General features: G+C 42.9%; 1 protein-coding gene across 9 annotated transcripts in view; it reads left to right on the top strand.

Moving 5' to 3' along the window:
- The window catches only part of KDM6A (lysine demethylase 6A), a 293,777-nt gene that overhangs the window by 57,980 nt on the left and 210,388 nt on the right, over positions 1–25,409 (top strand). For all 9 annotated transcript variants that reach the window (XM_054005415.1, XM_054005424.1, XM_054005442.1 and 6 more), the window contains exon 4: positions 10,888–10,937. In XM_054005415.1, the coding sequence (XP_053861390.1) occupies positions 10,888–10,937 (50 nt within the window). The remainder of the gene's footprint in view (positions 1–10,887; positions 10,938–25,409) is intronic.

The raw sequence follows: 25,409 nt of genomic DNA, 5'->3' as shown, positions 1-25,409 counted from the left end.
CGTTGTTAAATGTAAACTACTAAAAAAAAAGGAAAGCTGCATTTTTTTTCTGCATAGTAAAGTTTCAAAGCTGTATTAAGTCAGTGTTCAGTAGTAAACTTTTGAAAGAACAACCATAATGTTTTGTTGAGAGTTACGAACATTTCAGAGTTACGAACAACCTCCATTCCCAAGGTGTTCGTAACTCTGAGGTTCTACTGTACTTCAGACATCAACATTGGCAAAAATAACTCTACATATCAATGAAGCACTATTAAACCCAACTAAAGCTATCTGGCAGACTCTGGCCACAATGCCCCCTACTTGTAAGAGGGCGGACAAAAAATATTATGTGCCCTGTAAGGACATGGACTTTTTATTTTTGCACCCTATACTGAATTCATTGGTTGTCAACGCTGTACATGAACATGGAAGATAGCACTATGCTAAAATGATGGCCATATGATAGACTGGAAGAGATTTAGATCTATTTGGATACAAAGCATATTCCTCGGCAACTCGGTCAATTATGAAGCACTTCTGACAAACTATAATCACACAGATTACTCCAAATTGAGTGAATTTGAGTATATTCCAGAAAACGAAAAGCAATTTCAGGCAATTGTGAATAAGTGTCAGCTCCTAGTGTGGACTGCATTGCCAGCTTCCTTGGACGTGACCAACACAGCTGCTCATTGGATATTGACAGCGGTGGTCATGCAAAGGACATAGTGGCTGCATCTTTCTGGGTTCCCGAAGGAGTTGGAGGCCAGAGTGGAAGATCTCCCCTTTGAAGGCTCACAACTATTCACTGACCAAACCGACGAATCTCTCCGCTCCCTAAAAGATTCAAGGGCAACATTTAAAATCTCTAGGTATTTACACACCAATACAAAAGAGAAGGCCCAGTAAATACTCACACTACACAAAGGTCTTAACCTCCTTCATTTGTCCCACCTCAAAGACATTATGACCCAGAAACGAAAAGATAGAAACCTGCTAAACGTAGACCGCCCCCCATCACAACCCTGAACATCTCAACTTGTAATCAAAGCAACAATTTAGAAAATTTGGTCGAAGCTCCAAAATGCTACCCATGCAGACAGGTGCTGCAATAACTTGAATGTTTCCATCAGTTTGACCACTTTGCCTCTTTCTATCCAATGTGGCAGAATATCACCACGGATGGATGGGTGTTAGAAATAATCAACAACACATATTCAATCCACTTTACCTCACTCCCCATTCTGCTTCAGGGACCTCTCTCCTGAGCACCTTTTACGTGAGGAAATGAACCACCTCCTACAACTAGGTTCTATACAACCAGTTCCGATCCAACAAAGAGGGAAGGCCTTTTATTCCAAATACTTTCTAGTACAGAAAAAGAACGGCAGTTGGAGACCCATTCTAGACGTAAGAGCGCTCAATAATACTTTCAGTGTTGTGAAAGTACAACAATTCAAGATGGTTACATTAGCAGGGACTGGTTATTGGCCCTCTACCTTCAAGATGCCTACTTTCATATTAACATTCACCAATCCCACAGGAGATTCATCAGATTCACACTGGGGCAGAATCACTTCCAATACAGAATACTCCCATTTGGCCTATCTTTGACACCCAGGGTATTCTCCAAACCCTTGCAGTGTTAGCGGCACACCTCCAAAACCAAGAAATTATCCTATTCCCATACGTGAACAGTTTCCTACTCAAAGCCCGTTCTTGAGACGACGCATTAATAGCTACACAAAAGACTATGGACCTTTTCTTATGACTAAGCCTACAAATAAACACTCAGAAATCATAGTTCACAGGGGCCTACCTCTTTGGAGTGGAGGCCAAAGCCTCCCTTCCAACACACATTCACTACCCTAGTCAGGTTGATCTTCACAGTTCAAACCAGCCTGCAGGCATCAGCCAGAGCATGTCTGCAACTACTGGGACACATGGCGGCTGCCAGCTTTATCATAAAACATGCCAGACTCCATATGCATTGCATTCAGGGGTGGCTCAGAACCGTTTGCTTCACAGAGACACAATTTAAACAATCTCTCAATGTCCTCCACAGTCAAAAGCTAACTTGACTGGTGGACAAACCCCCACAATATGTGTGCTAGAGTTCGCTTCGCCCAACCATCTCCATCACTGATACTGACGACAGACACTTCCCTATTGGGAGGGGAGCACACTTGGGCGACTACACAGTACATGGCAAATGGTCCCCTGGGTAAGGAATGGTGTCCCTAGCCTCTGTTTGTCAGAGGGTGAAGATGGATGGAAGGAGAGAGATCACTTGAGAGATCTGTTAGGTTCACTGCCTCTGGGGCACCTAGCATTGACCACTGTCGGTAGACAGGATACTGGGCTGGATGGACCTTTGGTCCGACCAAGTATGGCCATTCTTATGTTCAGAGTCATAACACGTCAACCTGGGGGAGCTCAGAGCAGCCAGAAATGCATATTCTCACTTTTTACCACTAATCAAAGACAGACACACACAAAACAATGACAGATGACATCACTTGAATGTTTCACATAAACAGCCAAGGGCAAGATCACCCTCCCTATGTGCCGATGCAGTGAAATTATGGAATTGGGGCATTCACCGCAGGATCAGTATCTCAGCTACTTATAAACCAGGATTTCAAAACACCATGGCAGACACATTCAGCAGGAAGTTCTCACAAGAACACGAGTGGGAAATAGATACCACGATCCTACACAAAACATTAATGTGTTGGGGACTTCTGAGCATAGACCTTTTTGCCACAGCTGGGAAAGCAAGTGTTCTCAATTCTGCTCAAGAGCAGGACAGGATTGTCAATCTCTGGAGGATTCCTTTCTTCTCAAATGGGACAGACCTCTATATACAGGTGTTTTCTCCGATTCCATTAATACCAGAGTAATACACAAAATAAAGGACAAAAAGGCCAGGGTCATTTTGATACCCACAACTTGGCCCAGACAGACATCTTTCCCTTTTTACGGCTGATGGTATGCGCATACCTCCCCACCCCACCCCACCCCCCGTCACTGTTCATCCCATTCCAAACATCCTTTCTCAAGGCTAGATCCATCACAGAAATCTAGAAGTTCTCCACCTGAAAGCATGGGTCCTTGATGGTTCCAAAATGTCACAATGAGCTGTTCTGAAGATGTAAAAGAGATACTGTTAAATAGTAGAAAAACAGCCATGCGCCATACTTTCCTTCACAAATGGAAGAGATTCTGGATTTGGTGTGACAATAGACAGGTTACAGCTATATCCTCTGCCTTACCATTGATGCTGGATTAGATATCCTGGAACTAAAAAAATCAAGACTATTGTTAAGTTTGCTGAGAATCCATTTCGCGGCCATTACGGGGCCTTCCTCTACAAGATTGATTGACACTCACTGTTCGTGCATCGTACTACAAAAAGATTTTTTTAAAGGTATTTGGAACCTCTAACTTGAAATTCGAGATCCTACACCACCATGGGACCATACCTAGTTCTATAACACCTGCCTGATTCTCCCCTCCCACCCCTTGAATTTATGGCAACCTGGTGGCTCATACAGTAATCCTCACTTAACGTTGTAGTTATGTTCCTGAAAAATGTGACTTTAAGTGAAATGATGTTAAGCGAATCCAATTTCCCCATAAGAATTAATGTAAATAGGGAAGGGTTAGGTTCCAGGGCAGCTGGGGCAGGAGGGAGGGGGGAGGAGCAAGGACTCGGGGCGTAGGCTCCTTCTGCTGGCGGCAGCGGCAATCAGCTGGCTTGCAGCGTTCGGGAGGCAGGGGAGGGGGGAGGAGCGAGGACTCGGCGCACAGGCTTCCCCTGCCTCCCGAACGCGGCAAGCCAGCTGATTGCCCCGGGCAGGTGGGAGGGGGGAAGAGCGAGGACTCGGCGCGCAAGCTTCCCCTCCCTCCTGCCCGGGGCAATCAGTTGGCTTGCCGCGTTCGGGAGGGAGGGGGAGCCTGCGCGCCGAGTCCTCGCTCCTTTCCACTTCCAAAACGCCGCAAACCAGCTGATTGCTCTGGGTAGGAGGGAGGTGTGAGGAGCAAGGACTCGGCGCACCTCCGCTCCCTCCCCTGCCTCCTGCCCGGGGCAATCAGCTGGCTTGCCGCATTCAGGAGGGAGGGGGAGCCTGCACACCGAGGCCTCGCTCTTCCCTCCTGCCTCCAAAACACTACAAGCCAGCTGATTGCCATGGGCAGGAGGTGCGGGGAGGAGGGGGAAGGCGCTGATCTGCAGAGTCTGCCGGTGGGTGGGAAGCACTGGAGGGGAGGGGGCCGTACGGAGGCTGCCAGCTGTGGAGAAAGCAGGCAGCCAAACAACGTAAGAGTGGAGCATTGCACAACTTTAAAAGAGTATGTTCCCTAATTGATCAGCAACGAAACAATGTTAAGCGGGATGACTTTAAGTGAGGAGTTACTGTACATCTTTCTATGAAGACTGCCACAAGAAAGGCAATCACATCCACTTGAAGAGTGGGGGAAATAGATGATCTCACAGTGTTACCACCTCCCTTTACAATTTTCTTCAAGGATAAAACCACTTTATGACCACATTCAAAGTTCCTACCAAAAATACTTCATCCTTCATGAATCAATCTATATTCATCTCCCATCATTCTTCCCCAAATCTCACGAGAATAAAAGGGAGGTAATGTTCCACACACTAGACATTAGAAGAGTGTTAGCCTTCTATTTAGAAAGGATCAAACCTTTCAAGAAATCACCAAGCCTATTCCTTACCATTGGAGAGAGATCTAAAGGATCATCCATATCTAAGCAAAGACTCTTAAAATGGATTTCCAATTGTATTAGCTATTGCTGTTGTCAACGTGACTTGCAACCCCCACCAGGGACTCTCACACACTGTACAAGATCACTCTCCACCTCTATAGCTTCCTTGAACAATGTTTTGATTACAAACATTTGTAGAGCAGTGACCTGGGCGTCTGTTCACACATTTACAGAGCATTATGTAATCACTCGACTTAACATCTGATGCACTATTAGGACTGACTGTTTTATCATCAGTAAAGAATCCAACTCCGAAACCCAATCCTTCCAACAGGGGGCACTGCTCTACAGTTACTTAAAGTAGAGTACCCATAGGGACATAACTCAGAAAACCTCAGTTATTGCACATGGTAAGTAACCTTCTCTTCTTCTTCTTCTTCGAGTATTATCCCTATGTGTGCTCCACTACCTGCCCCCCTCTCCTCTACTTCAGAGTTCTTATATACAGACTGTGGTACAGAAGGAACTATATAGCGGCCAAATGCTGCGCAAGACTGGGAGAGCGCACGTGTGGCCCAAATTGGCCCTGCTATCAAAAATCTCCAATCTTAGGTGCAGGGACTCAGACACACCTAAACTCAGTTATGGCATAGGATGAATAACCTCCTCTTTCTTGAGTGGTAACAGCTAATTTAAACTCCATTTTGTATGTATAGCTGGGATTATGTTTAGAACCCCTGTGGATAAAAATTTATATCTGCGTATGTGGCTATCTGCATATATAAATCTGCATGGAACCGCAGGGCTCTCCTGGGAACTGCAGCTGCAAAAAGAGAAGAACGTGGGCCCACCGCTCCCAGGAGCCAGCGCCCTGCGACAGGAGTTCCCCCAGCCCTGCCCCTGTCCCTTCCACATAGTTGTCTCCATCTCCTGTCTGGGGGCTTGGGTGCAGCTTGAACACAAGAGTGCGACCAGGAACAGCTGCTGGTGAGCTTGGTGCCTGTTCCAGTGGGTGGGGCTGGAGATGGGACAGCTGCACCGGAGGAGCTGCCGGTGTCGGGCACTGGCTCCTGGAAGTGGCGGCCCTACACTCTGCTCTTTTTGCTGCTACGGTTCCCGGGAGAGTCCTGTGGGTCCGCGGATACAAATTTATATCCTCAGATATAAATTTGTATCCACACAGGGCTCTAATTATGTTTTCCAATATGTATTACTTTGGACTTATCAACATTGAATTTTGTCTGCCATTTTGTTGCCCTATCACCCAGGTTTATGAGATCCCTTTGTAACTCTTTAGCTTCAGCTTTGGACTTAACAATCTTGAGTAATTTTGTCTCATTTGCAGACTTAGCCGCCTTGCTGTTTACCCCTTTTTCCTGATCATTTATGAATGTTAAACAGCCCAGGTCCCACTACAAATCCTTGGGGGATGCCACTATTTATCTCCATTGTGAAATCTGACCATTTAATCCTATCCTTTGTTTCATGGATTAGTAACTGGTTAAAAGATAGGAGAGGACCATCCCACTTATCCCATGAGTGCTTACTTTGTTTAAGCACTTTGGTGAGGGACCTTGTCAAAGGCTTTCTGAAAGTCCAATTACACTATATCATCATTCTCCATGTGTGTGTTGGTACCCTTAAAGAATTCCAATAGATTGGTGAGGCATGATTTCCTTTTACAAAAGCAGTGTTGAATCTTCCAACATGTTGTTTATTTGTGTCTGGTAATGGTTTTTTTACTATAGTTCCAACCAGTTTGCCTGATACTGAAGTTAGGCTTACTGGCCTGTAATTGCCAGGCTCTACTCTGCAGACATTTTGAAAAGAGGTGTTCTCAACTTCGTCTATAATAATACTTTTTTTCCCTCAATACTTTAATCATATTATGGAATTTGTTTGGGCTCACTTTAAGGCAGTAGTTTTAAGTCTGTTGTTTTTTGCAGCCCACAGGTGTTTCCATATTCGTGTAGGACTTTTCAGCAACAGTTGTCAGCTCTGTAGATTCATTAACTAATTTTCTTAATCTGAGATGCATATCATCTGTATCCTTTGAGTAGTATTTATTAATTTTAGAAGGTGTTCCCTTATCTTTTAAACAACTCTGTTGAAAATGGTCTTCGTTATAGTAAAAGACATAGGGGCGCCCCCCTCCCATCTTTATGAAAGTTTGTTCAAATTAACTTTTAATTTAAACATTCTCTAGGAATTGTGAAAACACAAGTCACAACATTATTTTAATATATGAAAACCAGAAAATGAATGACTTTTAACTCAGGCCTGGTCTACACTACGGGGTTAGGTCGAATTTAGCCGCGTTAGGTCGATTTAAAAATGACCGTGTCCACACAAGCAACCCTGTTTCGTTGACCTGAAGGGTTCTTAAAATTGACTTCTGTACTCCTCCCCCGTGAGGGAAGTAGCGCTAAAATCGACCTTACTGGGTCGAATTTGGGGTATTGCGGACAGAAATCGACAGTATTGGCCTCCGGGAACTATCCCAGAGTGCTCCATTGTGACCGCTCTGGACAGCACTTTGAACTCCGATGCCTTAGCCAGAGATGCACATTTCCCAGAGTCACTACCCTTGATAACAGAAAGTCAATGATTGCATTGGCTACTTGGATCACAGCAACCCCCACAGTAGACTTACCCACTCCAAATTGATTCCCAACTGACTGGTAGCAGTCAGGCATTGCAAGCTTCCACAGGGCTATCGCCACTCGCTTCTCAACTGTGAGGGCAGCTCTCATCTTGGTACTCCTGCGCTTCAGGATGAGGGAAAGCAACTCAGAGTTCCAGGAAAGTGGACTTACGTATGCGAAAGTTTTGCAGCCACTGTGAATCATCCCATACCCGCAACACTATGCGGTCTCACCAGTCTGTGCTTATTTGCCTGGCCCAGAATTGACATTCCACTGTATCAACCAGCCCCACTGCTGCCATGATGTCTCTATTGCCACAGCCCGTGCTTTCAGGAATGTCTGTGTCCATGTCCTCATCAAAATCCTCTTTGTGCTGGCGTCTCTTAGCCCGGTTCCGCATATTCTCCAGGATAATGCGTGAAGTGTTTACGATGCTCACAACAGCAGCGGTGACGGTGAGCTGAGTGGGCTCCATGGTTGCCGTGGTATGGCGTCTGCACGGGTAACCCTGGGAAAAAAGGCGTGAAATGATTGTCTGCCATTGCTTTCACAGAGGGAGGGCAACTGACGACATGTACCCAAAACCACCCGCAACAATGTCTTTGCCCCATCAGGCACTGGGAGCTTAACCAAGAATTCCAATGGGCAGCGGAGACTGCGGGAACTCTGGGATAGCTACCCACAGTCCACCGCTCTGTAAGTCGATGCTAGCCACGGTAGTGAAAGGACGCACTCCACCGACTTAATGCGCTTAGTGTGGACATACGCAATTGACTGTATTTCTAAAAATCGACTTCTATAAAATCGACGTAATTTCGTAGTGTAGACATACCCTAAGTGAAAATGACTGGTGACATTTGTTTTCAAAGCTGAGTAAATTTTAAAGTATGAATGGTAAAAATTAAGTTTTCTCAGTTTTGAGGTTTTAGCAAGACTTTAAAAAATTTCCTACTTGAAATATTACTGATATGAACTTATGCTTAAATTTTTTTAAAAATTTAATATAAAAACTTTTGACTGTTTAAAATATTTGTTTCTTGGTGATTATTATAGTACAATGAAATATACTTCTATATTAAAAACACATGTTCTCTTAATTACTACAGTTTGTTAAATCTTAAATAATATGCTGATTTTAAAATTACTTTTATTGTTTAAAAACAGTAATCTTGTAACTTCCTTCAGTTTTAGGTGGACTCCTTGCTATTAGAATGTGAAACATAAAACTTTTCTTTCAGTAATAGCTGATTGGCAGAGGAAGGTCATCCATGTGTTCAAAAATTACTTCTCTTTGTAGATTAAACTCAATATGAATATCTGAGGCATATAAATTGTGAAAGACTTTGTTTGTTAGTGATACTGTACAATATCACGGCCTACGATTAAGATGCTGATTTTAGACTTCTCTCTCTCAACTATTGTATAAGAGACTTACTTTATATTTTTTTAAAATTGTGTTTGAATTAATTGTCATGAAATGGTCAGTTGGATTAAGTGTCTAGGGTTCTTTCCAGAATAGTCTTATTCAGATAAGCTATACATCTGTACATACAAGTGCTATGCATTATTTAATGGTGTTCATTCAGTCTGAGGAGTAAAAGTGACTTGTGGAGTATATAGGTGTAAATAGAAGGAATGTAAATCTACAATAGCTTGTGTTGCATGCAGCAGAAAATGTTAATGTGGTCCCTTTAGAGAGGGGTCCACAACACAGTGCCCGCGGGCACCATGGCGCCTGCCGGGGTGTCTAAGTGCACCCACGTGCTGGCCAGCAGACGAGCATCTGCTGAAATGCTGCTGAGAAGCAGCGTCATCCAGAGGCGTCGCGGTGGCATTTCGGCAGTGATGCGTCTGGATGACGCTGCTTGTCGGCGGCATTTTGGCGGCGACGCCTATTGACGTTGCTGCTTGTCGGCGGCATTTTGGTGGATGCTCGTCCACTGCCATGGTTCTCCGTGGCTCGTTGTCTGGCACCTGCCAGACGAAAAAAGTTGGGGACCACTGCTTTAGAGAGTAACTGCAGTTTGTTTTAATTAAACTAATCAAAAAACAACAACCCCCAAATCCTTATGGCTTGTCAAAATAACATATCAAATTTAAGAATAAGGTTGACCATCAAAATACAGCAAATCAGTTAAGCTTGCTTTTATATCTGTAATTTAAATTGATGATTTTGGACTCATGGATGTCAGGTGTAAAAGATGAAATATTTGCCTTAACTCCGCATATAGTTTGTTAACTTGTGTTACATCTTTTACATTTGTACTTTTCATGTAATATGATAGTATTCCCCAAAAGTCCCAGATTAGATTGGATGAGGTGCTTGATCTAGAAATACACTGTTTTTGTAAATATATATTTGTATTCTTGCTCTTAAGTATCTGCAATATTTCTGAGAGTCTTGAATGGCTCTTGGTCTGTTATGTAACCGAGTATGCAGGGCATGCACTTACAAAGTATGCTATAATTTAGACACCCACTCTATGGTGCTTCAGTGAGTTAATTTGCATATAGAAAGCTTATTGCTTTTCCCAGTCCCCATAATGGTCTGCTTTCCTGTCTTTCCTTGGATTGTGAGCTCCTCAAAGCAGGGACAGTCCCTTTTGAGTCTTTGGAAAGTTCTTAGCGCACACTGGGTGCTACTGTTAAACTTAATTAAATTTCTTATAAAACTGATACTTTTCAGAGTTGAAAATATTGACTTTTTAAGGTATTAATGAATCATTATTTAAAATGCTACTTGTGTTTTTTGCATGTCAACTATTTTTATAAGAATATAAGCCCTGTATTTATGCCTGTCTGGCAGTGAGTACATTAAGTAGCAAAGGTGGGGCTTGACTTTTTTTTTTTTCTTTTTCTTCACACCAGACATTTACTTGCCAAAAGACTAAACCTATTAACCAGATTTTTTTTTTTTTTTTTTTGAGGGGAGAGCAATAAGGTGCAGGAACAATGATTTGTTGAGAACTCAATCTCCAAATAATGGTAATTCAGTGATTCAGACCAGGGTGCCGTCTCTAGACCCATCTTAAGAGCTCTGTCTTTCATAATGGTCTTGGGCTTGGTAGGTTTTGGATAAAATTGAAGCTTTCCTCCCACTGTCCCCACACATTATCTGATTATGGAAAGGGAGAGGGTGCTGCTTCTGTAAGCTTTCTGCAGATCAGTCTGCTCTTCTTCCCTTGCAAAAATTGTGCAAGACACCAGAGAGCATGTAAACATGCTACGTGATTAAAATTTTTAAATCAATAGCAGCTTTGTCAAAAGCCAATAAATTTCTTTCATAATCTTACTTTAAAAAACTACTTGATTTAATTTTATGTAAATCATGATAACATTCACTTTTTGGTTGAGACACTTTCTACAGCAAAATTATAATCTTTAGGAAATACTCTATCCATAAACAGTGCATAGTTATTGTTAGTGTTACTTCTATTAGATTATCATTTCCATGTTGCATATTTTTATACTCTTAAGGCTTTTTCAGTCTTGTTCTTTTAAAAAAACCCAACCTTTTTCTTTATTGCAGCATTATCTGCCTACCAGAGGTACTACAGTTTACAATCTGACTACTGGAAGGTCTGTATATATTCACTTTTTTCTAATTTGTTTTCTAAATGTTTGGATTTCTAAAGTGGGTTAATGTGGGTATAACTCTGCAGCATCTATTTTTTGCCATGTAACACTTGTATTAATGGAAATGTTCCTCCTTCTTTACATACAATTTGTCGAAGTTAAAAATAGAAACAACCTTTTCCTCAGTTCACTTTTTTGTTTAACTAGCTAACACTTCCAAAAATTGGTCATGTTTTTTGTGGAATTTTGTTTTGATCATCTTTACTGCAATTTTTCATAAATAAACCCTGTTAGATATTTGGGCAGGGTTGAGTATTGAGAAAATTGCAATCACATGAAAGCTTCTGCGCAAGTTTTGGATTTAACCCAAGGGCATTTTTCCTGATGTACTTCTGATTTCCACAGTGACCATGGGGCATTATTATTTGAAGTACTTTCAGTATTGTATTAGAATTCACTGTGAACAAGGAAGTAGTCTTTTATGCAGACTTTTTTTTTTTTTTTTTTAAAGAAAGTTCACATTTATAACTATATTAATAATGGTATCTTTAACAAGTGTAAGCAAAGGTGGCAAGATTGTAAAGGTGAAAAATTCTTTATCTGACACTGAGTGTAGCAACAATATTGTACATGATTTTATTTTCATATGGCAAGATTCTGTAATGCTGATTTAAGCTCCCAATTCCGGAAAACACTTAAGTCCATCTATATTCAGAAAAGTGCTTGAGCAAGTGACTAACTTTGTGTCATGTTTAAAGTTCATAGAAGATAGTTAGAAGAGACCTCAAGAGGTCATCTAGTCCAACCCCCTGCTCAAAGCAGTACCAACCCCAACTAAATCATCCTAACCAGGACTTTGTCAAGCTGGGCCTTAAAAACCTCTAAGGATGGAGATTCCATCACCTCCCGAGGTAACCCATTCCAGTGCTTCATCACCCTCCTAGTGAAATAGTTTTTCCTAATATCCAACCTAGACCTCACCCACTGCAACTTGAGACCACTTCTGCTGCTTCTGTCATCTGCCACCACTGAGAATAGCCTAGCTCCATCCTTTTTGGAACCCCCCTTCAGGTAGTTGAAGGCTGCTATCAAATCCCCCCTCACTCACGTGATCAGCCGGACCTGCGGACGCGTCAGGTAAACAAACCGGCCCGGCCCGCCAGGGGCTTTCCCTACACAAGCAGCATCCCAAGTTTGGGAAACACTGGTCTAGGTCACTCTGGACCCTGTCCCTACCCTCCAGCCAATCTACCTCTCCTCACAGTTTAGTATCATCTGTGAACTTGCTTATGGTGCAATCCATCCCATCATCCAGATCATTAATGAAGATGTTGAACAAAACCGGCCCCAGGACCGACCCCTGGGGCACTTTGCTTGATACTGACTGCCAACTAGACATGGAGCTGTTGATTACTACCCATTGAGCCTGACTATCTAGCCACCTTTCTGCCCACATATGCTTAAGTGATTTTGTGAATAATGATGCTTTCCTGAATTGAGTCATAAATGATGTCCATCAATGGGTATTAGCCAGGATGGTGTCCCTAGCCTCTGTTTGTCAGAAGCTGGGAATGGGCAACACGGGATGGATCACTTCGTGATTGCCTGTTCTGTTCATTACCTCTGGGGCACCTGGCATTGGCCATTGTCGGAAGACAGGATACTGGGCTAAATGAACCTTTAGTCTAACCAAGTATGGCCGCTCATCTGTTCTTCTGTATTGATTTTTGACTGATCGCTTTATATCCGTTTTTTGTTGTCTTCGAGTAGCATATGAAATCAGAGCGTACTTTGACAAATTCTGCTCCATCTCTTCCCCCACTGGACATGTCTGTAGTTGGATAAAATATGTTCTGTTGCACGTGGAGGAAAGGGCAGGATTTGAAGGCCCTGAGGGGATTGTGTGATCCTAGATCTAGAGAGGCTCCCTGCATGCAGGTGTACAAAAGGAATTTGAAGGAGGAAAAACTTTTTTGGGTCTACATTGATTTACTGGTCACTCCCTCTTTTGGGCACGGGAGGACCAGTTGGTGGGGGCTACTCTAGCTGAACCAGTATCCTCAGAGGCTCCACTACTATACAGCCACCTGAGAAGTGTGCAATCAGGAGAGGTTTTGGAGCTGAGGTCATTCTTAAGAACTGATAGCAGTTGAACTTAAAAAGGGATAATAATTCTTAAAAAAGCAGAGATTTGACATGCTATACATAGTCTTTGAGATTCACTGTAACCTTTAGGTTAAATAAATCAAAGTGCAGGGATAATTGGTTAATTATCAAGCAATCTATTCTAACTGTCCATGCTGTAGGCATAATGTCTATGTTAAACATCTAAGAGCATTTTGTGATTTGGATCACTTGTCTGTCTCACGTTTTAATAGCTCACCTCAGAAGAGATGCTGGATTATGCAATAGACATTTCACTGTTGTGTTGGAGTGCAGAGTGAGTTGTATATTTTTGTTAGGCGTATTTGATCTTAAACTTAGCTCAAAGCCAGGTTCACTGGCTTCTTTCCTATACTTTGAAACCGTGTCCTTCCACTCATTCAGATGAGCTCTTTCACTGCGGGTGGATTCCATGATTTCTGCGAACATCTCGTCTCGCGTCTTCTTTTTCCAACGCCTTATCTGAGATAGCCTTCGGGACGGAGGAGGGAGTCTTGAAGAATTTGCAGCTGCTGGAGGGAGGGCAAAAAGGAGAGAATTTTTTAAAAAGATACATTTTGCAGAACAATGCTTATACTCTTTCACGGTGACCAACACTATTCATAGCACGGTGACCAACACTATTCATTACAAGTTTCAGAGTCATAGCACATTTCTGTGCAAGGTCGCATTTTGCCTTTTACTATTGAGTGCCTGTGGCTTTGCTGCTAGAGATCACAGACGCAGGTCCGGGCAACAGAATTTGGCTTGCACGCGGCCATGGTAAGCCATTGTCTTTCGGCTTCTGCGCCCTCCTTTCCCACATACCAAGCAAAGCCCATTGAGTGCTGTGGTTTTCCTGTTAACCTTCAGCAGCTGAAAACAAACTTACCCCCCACCCCTCCAATTCTCTGGATGATCGCTTTATCCCTCCCCCCACCGCGTGGCTGGTATCAGGGAAGATCCCTGTTAACCAAACGCGAAAAGCTCTGGGCCAATTTCTACCCCCCTCCCACCCCCTTCCCCCTGCGCTTGGCTAACTGCAGGGAAGGATTTCTTTTCAGCCACAGGCAAACAGTCCAGTAGGAACGTCCACCTCTGTCCCCTTAATTAAATTCCCATATTTCAACCAGGTTACCATGAGCAATATCACTCTCTTGAGGATTACACAGCGAGATAAAGAACGGATGTTGCTTGAATGCCAGTAAACACCGGGACCATACGCTGCCAGGCTTTGTCATGCAATGATACCAGATTACTTGCTGCAAGCATGGCGCGGTCAAGTGTCCTACCATGGAGGACGGAATAAGGCTGCACTGCCCAGAAACCTTGTGGCAAGGCTTTTGTAGTACCTCCAGGAAAGCTTCATGGAGATGTCCCTGGAGGATTTGCGCTCCATCCCCAGACACGTTAACAGACTTTTCCAGTAGCTGTACTGGCCGCAAATGCATCCCAAGTCCTCAGGGCAAAGTAGTCATTAAAAAACGCTTGCTTTTAAGACAAGTTTTATATTTTAAAAGGTAAATTCACCTGAGGTCCCTTCCATGGGATAGTGGTCTTGGATACTGGGTTGGGAGGGTACTTCAGTCAGGCTGAGAAAAAGATCCTGGCTGTTGGGGAGAACGGAGTGCTGGGTGCTCTCTGCAAGCTCGTCCTCCTCCTCCTCCGCAGAATCCTCAGGTGTAGCTGATGAGATTATCTCCGCCTCGGAATCCATGGTCAGAGGTGGGGTAGTGGTGGCGGCCCCCCCAGAATTGCATGCAGCTCGGCGTAGAAGCGGCATGTCTGCGGCTCTGACCCGGAGCGACCGTTTGCCTCCTTTGTTTTTTGATAGGCTTGTCTGAGCTCCTTGACTTTCACGGGGCACTGATCTGAGTCCCTATTGTGGCCTCTCTCCATCATGCCCTTGGAGATTTTTTCAAAAGTTTTGGCATTTCGTCTTTTCGAACGAAGTTCTGCTAGCACTGAATCCTCTCCCCATATAGCGATCAGATCCAGTACCTCCCGTACGGTCCATGCTGGTGCTGTTTTTCGATTATCGGCCTGCATGGTTACCTGTGCTGATGAGCTATCTGTGGTCAAAGTGTCTGTGTTAAATTAAAAGAATATGTTTAAAAGAAATAATGTACTTTGTTGTTGCATAATCCAAGAGATTTTGATGTTAAACACAGGTTACATTTATTTTACTAACCTGTTTAAAATGTTTTATATTTGTACTTAGTTAAATCTTACTGTTTCTCTTCAAGTTGCCTCTGCACATTCCTACTCTTGGGATGCACTGAAGTCCTAGCTGCATAGTCTGCACATCCCAAGAGTGGGACCATGCAGAGGTCGTTTCACAGAATGCTGGTTACAGGTAAGTAACCTTCATTTTGGTATTAGAAGCGCAGTGTGGCTGGTTAAAAATGGCCAGTTTTGCTGCTGCTTGGTCTCTTCCAAATGGGACGTTATTCTAACTTGTGCTTTCACTACATATTATATAGTTACTGTTGGGCTTTACTTTTACTTTAGTCATTCTTGGAGCAGAACTAAGAAAATTCCTCCCCTCCGCCCCCTTTTCTGATCTAAAATTTTTGAGGTTGGGACTACTTAGGTATATTATGACAATAGGAACGTACAGACCAACCATCCCCATTTCTCTTTAGAAAGAGGAAGGCTCCACTGCAGTGCCAGGTTGCAATAATAGTTGTAATGCTGCCTGGGATGGGGCTGGAGAATGATTCTCCTCTCAGTTGTGTGGATTTTCCTCGTTTCCTTAATGTGTATTTTGTAAAATATCTCTTTTGTTTTGGTTACAATGTCTGATTCAAAGAAAAATTGTGCAACAAGACCATAGGAAGTCCTACAGCTTAGATTGTTTCCAGTGCATTTTAGGTGACAGTATTATAGCTTGTCTTAATGTACTTTATAATTAAATATTTTGTGGAGCGAAACAAATCGTTTAACAGTTAATTTTTGATTACTTTTGTTGAAATGCTTTTAGTTTAATTTTTTCTGGGCGTAAATATCACCAATTAAACTACCAAAACCGAAAAAGATTTTTTTTGAAGGGATGGCAAGAAAAAGCTCCATCTCCGAGCCATGTAAAAGGCCTCATCTATATAATAAGATTCCAGGATTGTCACTGTGATGCTTAGAATATTTCTGTCAATGTGAAGCGATGAAACAGCTACTAGCAGGGTTGATAGCTCTTTTTGTTTAGAATATCACCAGATTCAACCATCACTTGGCTTTGCCGTCTGTTACCATCCAGTGTTTAAATTCTCAGCCATTTTGACTTTAGAAAGAACACTTGTGTAATAGTACAGGCTTTCAGTTACAGTAAGGTATGTATCTTTATCCATTGTGATAACGATGTAACTCAACCCGTAACCTTATTCTACAGTTAACTTACATGCAATACTTTAATTTGTTGTATGAGGGAGACCGCATTGATGGTGAATTATTTGGCCCAGCTGCTATAGTTCTCACTATACCAGCTTTCAGCTGCTGCTGGGAGAATAATTAGAAGTTTCTGTACTTGAGAGTCAAAGGATCATATGCCAAATGTTAGGGAGAGATGTAGGTTTCAAACTGCATCAGTGCAAAATCTACTGTACACTGGTGAAGTGAATCTATAATGAGTTTACATATATGTAGGTACTATATTGTTCAAATAAGAGTATTGTGGTTCTACTGTTTCTCATTTAATATATGAATATAAAACACACAGATGGATTGCTGGTCTTGATTATGTTTGGGACTTCCTGACAGGGCATGTCTAATCAGATGTAAACTGCAGTTCAGGATTTTCACCGTTGTGTCTGTCAGCAAGTGATTATTCTTTTGCTATGGTATACTCTACTGTGTGGCATTCAAACCTGAGTTTTATATAATTTTGTCATTTGACTTTTTGAGAACATCATAACACTTTTTCCTGTCCCAAAAATAGTTTTAAAATTACTAGTGTTGGGCCTATTTTTCACTAACTTTCCATTCCCGCTTTAAAAAAAAAAATCTTATTTGTTTTGTTGTATTTTTATTATCTTGTAAAGTGCTCAGTGCTATTTCTAGGGGGATGGTGGGATGCTACACAAACTCATCCCATGAAGAACTATGTATAAATAAAGTGCATTGGCAATCTGATTATAATTTGCAAGTGATAATACATTGAATATTGAGTATAAAAAGGTCAAAAGCAAAAAAAAAAATTGAGTTTTAGTGGATTAGTTGGATTCTAAAATAACAATTTCTATTTTGATGAATAGTTAGACAATTATCCACTTCTACTTTACATAAAAATGAAGACAGAAAAAAATAAATTTTAAGCTAAGTCACAGGAAAAGGCATTGCTTATTAATCAGTAATAACAGGGTGGATAAAAATGGTTGATTTTTAAAAAGTTTATTGAAATTAAAATTTTTCTTTTAAAAAACAAACCTATTTAAAATTTCAAAATGACACCCTGTCTTACAGCGTAAATTCACTATAATCTACAAAAATCATTTACATTAAATAAAAAATAATTAAGCAATACGTGTTTGTGGCTGAAGCTTTAAGAAAGGCAAACCACTGAATTAGTGGAAGTCACTGGCGAAGCACCTGGAACCAGAGTTTGTTGAAGTGCTAAACAAGCTTTTGACTGCAATAGCTGCTTCTACAGGTACAGAAAGAATACTTTCTTCATTTCTACACATTTAGTTCAATGACTAGTTCGTTTAAAGTTAAGAAAGCAATTGGAAGTTGAAAAGGGCGGGAAAGCTTGTTTTTCTTTTCCCATTCCATTACTAAAAAGTAAGTGTGAGAGGATGAGATCTGTTTCTAAAATGATGAACATAGTGACCAGAAACAGTAAGTTCAATTCATTAACTATAGATTATACTTTTTTGCTTAATAAAGCAGTATTAAATGTGAAACATGTTTGACAAACTTTTATCTTACGTATCCAGCACACTAAGATAATTTTTACTAATAATAAAATGCTGTTTCTGTGCATTTTAATTGAATTCCAATTGCCATCAAAATAGAGCTTGACACAAATCATGAGTAAGAAATGAATCATCTAGTAAACAAGAAATGCATCATACATCATTTTCTAACATAAAATAAATTAAAAATCTGAAATGGTAGAATTGTCAGTAATATTCAACACTTCTGCCTTGTCTGCATTAAGTATTTCTGTTGTGTATTGGGAGGTTAAAAAAAAAAATGTAGCAAGCAGAGTGGGGGCTATCTAGTGTTGCAGTCCGTGCAATACATGTATGATTACCTCTGTTGTGGAGAGGTGGCATATGTGTGCATTCAGTGTTAGCAACTTTTGCCCCTCAGAGATGGAGTACAGGGTCTTGCGATCAGAGTGGCTGAACTGGAGGAGCAAAGTGGGGGTGGGTACGTAATGAGACTTTGTGGGACACAGTAGAGCAGTCCCATACCCAGTCTGACAGCTTCTATCTGTTGTGGAGGATAAAAGTCCCTGGGAAGGAGAACATCAAGCTGGAGCAGAGGGAGACAATCCCATAGTTGGGAACCTTCTTCCAGATGATGTTATGGCATCCTCTTGCACTGAGGATATCCCTTTGGGGGAGGGAACTCAAGTTATTAAGAAGAGACAAGTAATGGTAATGGGGGATTTGATTATTAGAAATATAGATAGATGGGTTTGTGATGAACAGGAGAACCATATGGTGAATTGTCTTCCGGGGATGAAGATTGTGGACCTTTCGAGACCCCTAGGTAGTTGTAGTGGTACATGTAGGTGCCAGTGACATAGGGAAAGGAGGGAGACAGGTCCTGGAGGCCACGTTTAGGCTGCTAAGAAAGATATTAAAGACTAGGACCTCCATGGTAGCATTATCTGAAATGCTTCCAGTTCCACGAGCAGGATCAGTCAGGCAGAATTGCAGGGTATAAATGCGTGGATGAGACAGTAGTGGGTGGAGGAGGAATTTAGGTTTATGAGGAACTGGGGAACCTTTTGGGAAAGGAGCCAACCTATACAGGAAGAAAGGACTCCACCTAAACCAAAAGAGAACCAGATTGGTAGCATGTAAAATTAAAAAGGTTGTAGAAGATTTTTAAACTAAAAGCTTGGGGAAAGCTGACTGGTGTGGAGGAGTACACGGTTCAAAAAGACGCATCCTTTTGTGGAGGATTTATTAGAGATTACTCTCTAGTCTATAAAGAGGGAGAGGATAGAAGATGATAAAGTACAAGGAGGAATTTGAGAGAGACAGTAAAAAAAAAAAAGTATTTAATTACATCACATGAAGGCTGTAAACTAAATATTAACAGATTTTATGTGCTTGTATACAAATGCTAGAAATCTAAATACTCAGATGGGTGAACTTGAGTGCCTAATATTAAATGAGGCTATTGATATAATAAGCATCACAGAAACTTGGTGGAATGATGAACATAAGCACGGCCATACTGGGTCAGACCAAAAGTCCGTCTAGTCTAGTATCCTGTCTTCTGACAGTGGTCAAAGCCATATACTTCAGAGGGAATGAACAGAACAGGTAATCAAGTGATCCATCTCCTGCCGCCCATTCCTAGCTTCTGACAAACATGGTGTCCCTAGCCTCTCCCTGCCCATCCTGGCTAATAGCCATTGATGGACCTATCCTCCATGAATTTACCTGTTTCTTTTTTGAATGCTGTTATAGTCTTGGCCTTCACATGATGATATGGGACTTGGTTATACCAGGGTATAAAATATATAGGAATGACAGAGCAGGTTGTGCTGGTGAAGGAATGGCTGCATTTGGGAAAGAAAGCATAGACTCAAATACAGCAGAACCCTGTTTACCTAATCTAATTGGGACCGGGGCCAGATAGGGTAATGAAAAATGCAGATAATCTGGAGAATGGAAAAGTTGAAGGTTTTAGCGCCATCTAGCGGCCACAGGATAAATCACCCGCTTCTGGACCTCCATGTGCTGGTGGTTCGGTTAATATGGAGAGCCAGAAAATGGAGAGTCAGATAAATGGGGTTCTGATGTATAGTAAAAATCTTAAATGAATCAAACCAGTACCACAGAATCTCTATGGATAGAAATTCATGCTTGAATAAGAGTAAAGCAGTAGGAATATACTACCAACCACCTGAACAGGATGGTCATTGTTGAAATGCTTGTGGAGTTTAGAGAGGCTACAAAAATAGAAAATGCAATAATAATGGGGAAATTCAACTATTCTCTTATTGATTGGGAATATGTCCCTTAGGATGGGATGCAGAGATAAAATTTCTAAATACCATTAATGAGTACTTCTTGGAGCAGCTAGTCCTGGAACCCACAATAGGAGAGGCAATTCTTGATTTAATTCTAAGAGGAGCACAAGATCTGGTCCAAGTGGTGAATAGCTGAACCACTCAGTAATAATCATAATGTAATTAAAAGTAGAAATGAAAAGGAACAGTCACAAGAGTGAAATGCTTGCAAGCTGCCTGGAAACTAAAAAAAAAAAAAAAAAACACCCCCTCCCCACCACCATAATAGTCTCAAACTAAATGTGTGTCCTAAATTTACACAAACTAACAAAAAACCCCAATAAGATGGCCAAAAAACTTTGCCATAGATGAACAGCAGAATAAGAGAGTCAGTTAGAGGAAAAAACACATACTTTAAAAATTGGGAATCAACTCCTATTGAGGAAAATAGAAAGGAGCATAAACTCTGGCAGATCAAGTATAAAAGTTATAATTAAGCCAAAAAAGAATTTGAAGAGTAGCTAGCAAATGTCACACAAACTAACAGCAATGCTTTTAAGAAGTACATCAAGCAGAAAGCCTGCCAAAAGTCAGCAGACATTTGAGGTGTGAAAAAGGCACTCAAGGAAGACAAGGCTATTATGGGAAAGCTAAATGAATTCTTTGCATTGGTCTTTGCTACAGAGAATGTGAGGGAGATTCCCACACCTCAGCCCATTTTTTTTTTTAGGTGACAAATCTGAGGAATTGTCCCACATTGAAGTGTCAGTAGAGGTGGTTTTAGATCAAATTGATAAATTTAACAGTAAAATCTCACCAGGAGCGGATGGTATTCATTCAAGAGTTATGAAGGAACTCAACTGTGAAATTTCAGAACTAACAACTGTGGTGTGTAACCTATCACTTAAATTAGTCTCTGCACCAGATGAATGGAGGATTGCTAAAGTGATGCCAATTTTTTTTCTTAAAAAAGCTTCAGAGGATGCCTTGGCAATTAGAGGCCACTAAGCCTAACGTCAGTACCAAGCAAATTGATTGAAACTATACTAAAGAACAGAATGATCAGATGCATAGATGAACACGACATGTCGAGGAAGAGTCGACATTGCTTTTTTAAAGGGAAATCATGCATCACCAATTTATTAGAATTCTTTGAGGGTGTCAACAAGCATGTGGATAGGTGTGATCCAATGGATATAGTGTACATGGATTTTCAGAAAGCCTTTCGTGAGGTCCCTCATGAAGGGCTCTTAAGCAAAGGATGCCATCATGGATTAAAAGATAGGAAACAAAGGGTAGAAATAAATGGTGAGTTTTCATAGTGGAGAGAGGTAAATAGTGGGGTTCCAAATGGATCTGTACTGGAACCTACTGTTCAACATATTCATGAATGATCTGGAAAAAGGGTAAGCAGCAAGGTGGCAAAATTAGCAGGCAGGCAATGCAAAATTATTCAAGATAGTTAAGTCTAACGCAGACTGTGAAGAGTTCCAAAGACCTCATAAAATTGGGTGACTGGGCAAAAAAATAGCAGATGAAATTCAGTGTTAATAAGTGCAAGTAATACACATTGGAAAACATAACTGTGTACTGTGTGTGTGTTATATATAAAACACACACACACACACACACACACACACACACACACACACACACACACACACACACACACACACACACACACACACACACACACACCCTACCTCTATCCCGATATAACGCGGTCCTCAGGAGCCAAAAAATCTCACCATGTTATAGGTGAGACCGCATTATATCTGGATAAGGAGAGGAACCGCTCCCCAGCTCACCTCCGCTCTGCCTCCACCTCCTCCCTGAGGTCGCCGTTGCCACTCTGCTTCTCCCTCCAATCAGCTGTTTGGCCTGGCAAGCCTGGAAAAGGGGGGGAGGGCGGGAAAAGAGGCGGCACGCTCAGGGGAGGAGGCGGAGATGAGCTGGAGCGGGGAGCGGTTCCTCTGTGTCCCCCGTTACTTGCTGCGGTTCCTCTGTGTCCTCCCTGGGCCCCCCTGACCCCAGCTCACCTCCGTTCCGCCTCCTCCCACGAGCCCATCGCAGCTCCGCTTCTCCCCCCTCCCTCCCAGGCTTCCTGTGCCAATCAGCTGTTTGGCACGGCAAGCCTGGGAGGGAGGAGAAGCAGAGCTGCGGCGTGCTCGTGGGAGGAGGCGGAGCGGAGGTGAGCTGGGTGGGGAGGCCTTGGGGAGGGCCGCAGCAAGTAACGGTTGGGCACAAAGGGACTGCTTGCGGTAACACGAATTCAGATATAAGGAGGTAAAGCAGCCCCGTTCCCCGGAGTGCTGCTTTACCGCGTTATATCCGAATTTGCATTATATTGGACCACATTATATCGGGGTAGGGGTGTGTGTGTGTGTGTGTGTGTGTGTGTGTGTGTGTGTGTGTGTAAAAATATATATATTATATATATAAAAATATTAAATGATGGGTTCTAAATTAGCTGTCACCACTCAAGAAAGAGGTCTTGGGGTATGTCTGCACTAAGGGATTAATCCGAATTTATATAATTCGAATTTTGGAAACCGATTGTATAAAGTCGAATGTATGCGGCCACACTAAGCACATTAATTTGGCGGTGTGCGTCCATGTACCGGGGCTAGCGTCGATTTCCGGAGCGTTGCACTGTGGGTAGCTATCCCATAGTTCCCGCAGTCTCCCCTGCCCATTGGAATTCTGGGTTGAGATCCCTGTGCCTGATGGGGCAAAAAACATTGTCGCTGGTGGTTCTGGGTACAGCCTCACCCCTCCCTCCATGAAAGCAACGGCAGACAACCATTTTGTACCTTTTTTCCCTGGGTGAACACTGCAGACTCCATGCCACGGCAAGCATGGAGCCCGCTCAGCTCAAGACAGCAGTCATGAACATTGTAAACACCTCACGCGTTCTCGTGCAGTTTATGCTGAGCCAGGACCAGAAAAACGAGGCGAGGAGGCAGTGGCGACGGCAAAGCAGCGACAAGCGTGATGAGGACATGGACATAGAATTCTCTCAAACCGCGGGTCCCAGTGCTTTGAGATCATGTTGTTAATGGGGCAGGTTCTATCCGTGGAATGCCGATTCTGGGCCCGGTAAACAAGCACAGACTGGTGGGACCGCATAGTGTTGCAGGTGTGGGACGATTCTCAGTGGCTGCGAAACTTTCGCATGCGTAAGGGCACTTTCATGGAACTTTGACTCGCTGTCCCCTGCCCTGAAACGCCAGAATACCAAGATGAGAGCAGCCCTCACAGTTGAGAAGCACGTGGCGATAGCCCTGTGGAAGCTTGCAACGCCAGACAGCTACCGGTCAGTCGGGAAACAATTTGGAGTGGGCAAATCTTCTGTGGGGGCTGCTGTGATGCAAGTAGCCAAAGCAATCACTGAGGTGCTGCTACGAAAGGTAGTGACTCTGGGAAATGTGCAGGTCATAGTGGATGGCTTTGCTGCAATGGGATTCCCTAACTGTGGTGGGGCGATAGATGGAACCCATATCCCTATCTTGGCACCGGAGCACCAGGGTATCCAGTACATAAACCGCAAGGGGTACTTTTCAATGGTGCTGCAAGCACTTGTGGATCACAAGGGACGTTTCACCAACATCAACGTGGGCTGGCCGGGAAGGGTTCATGATGCTCGCGTCTTCAGGAACACTACTCTGTTTAAACGGCTGCAGCAAGGGACTTACTTCCCGGACCAGAAAATAACCGTTGGGGATGTTGAAATGCCAATAGTTATTCTTGGGGACCCAGCCTACCCCTTAATGCCATGGCTCATGAAGCCATACACAGGCAGCCTGGACAGGAGTCAGGAGCTGTTCAACTACAGGCTGAGCAAGTGCAGAATGATGGTAGAATGTGCATTTGGCCATTTAAAAGGTCGCTGGCGGTCGTTACTGACTCGCTCAGACCTCAGCCAAACCAATATTCCCATTGTTATTTCTGCTTGCTGTGTGCTCCACAATCTATGTGAAAGTAAGGGGGAGACCTTTAAGGCGGGGTGGGAGGCTGAGGCAAATCGCCTGGCTGCTGATTACGCGCAGCCAGACACCAGGGCGATTAGAAGAGCACATCAGGAAGCACTGTGCATCAGAGAAGCTTTGAAAACCAGTTTCATGACTGGCCAGGCTACAGTGTGAAATTTCTGTTTGTTTCTCCTTGATGAAAACCCGCCCCCTTTATTGACTCATTCTCTGTAAGGAACCCACCCTCCCCCTTCCCCCAGCTTGCTTTCAAAGGAAATAAAGTCACTATCGTTTAAAAATCATTTATTCTTTATTAATTGATTATAAAAAGAGGGAGAGAACCCGGGTGGGGTTTGGGAGGAGGATCGGCGGGAAGGAAAAGGCCACTAAAAAAAGGTTAAAAAAATGACAGCCTTTTGCTTGGGCTGTCCACTGGGTTGGAATGGGAGGGTGTACGGAGCCTCCCCCCGCGTTCTTACACGTCTGGGTGAGGAGGCTATGGAACATGGGGAGGGGGGTTATACAGGGGCTGTAGCGGCACTCTGTTATCCTGCAGCCGTTCCTGAAGCTCCACCAGATGCTGGAGCATGTCTGTTTGCTCACGTAGCAGCCCCAGCGTTGCATCCTGCCTCCTCTGATCTTCCTGCCGCCACCTTTCATCTTGAGCGTCCCTCCTGTCCTCACGTTGGTCCCTCCTGTCTTCACGTTCACTGGCTTCTTTCCTATACTTTGAAACAGTGTCCTTCCACTCATTCAGATGAACTCTTTCACTGCAGGTGGATTCCATGATTTCTGCAAACATCTCGTCTCGCGTCTTCTTTTTCCAACGCCTTATCTGAGAGAGCCTTCGGGACGGAGGAGGGAGTCTTGAAGAATTTACAGCTGCTGGAGGGAGGGAAAAAAGGAGAGAATTTTTTAGAAAGATACATTTTGCAGAACAATGCTTATACTCTTTCACGGTGACCAACACTATTCACAAGTTATTTCTGTGTAAGGTCACATTTTGCCTCTTAATATTGAGTGCCTGTGGCTTTGCTGCTAGAGATCAGATGCAGGTCCGGGCAACAGAATTCAGCTTGCACGCGGCCATGGTAAGCCTTGTCTTTCGGCTTTTGCGCCCTCCTTTCCCACATACCAAGCAAAGCCCGTTGAGTGTTGCGGTTTTCCTGTTAA

Source organism: Malaclemys terrapin, chromosome 1 (assembly GCF_027887155.1).
Source record: "Malaclemys terrapin pileata isolate rMalTer1 chromosome 1, rMalTer1.hap1, whole genome shotgun sequence".
In the NCBI taxonomy this organism is placed as follows: domain Eukaryota; kingdom Metazoa; phylum Chordata; order Testudines; family Emydidae; genus Malaclemys; species Malaclemys terrapin.
The sequence above is the reverse complement of the archived record's forward strand: the minus strand, read 5'-3'. Positions and strand labels throughout refer to the sequence as shown.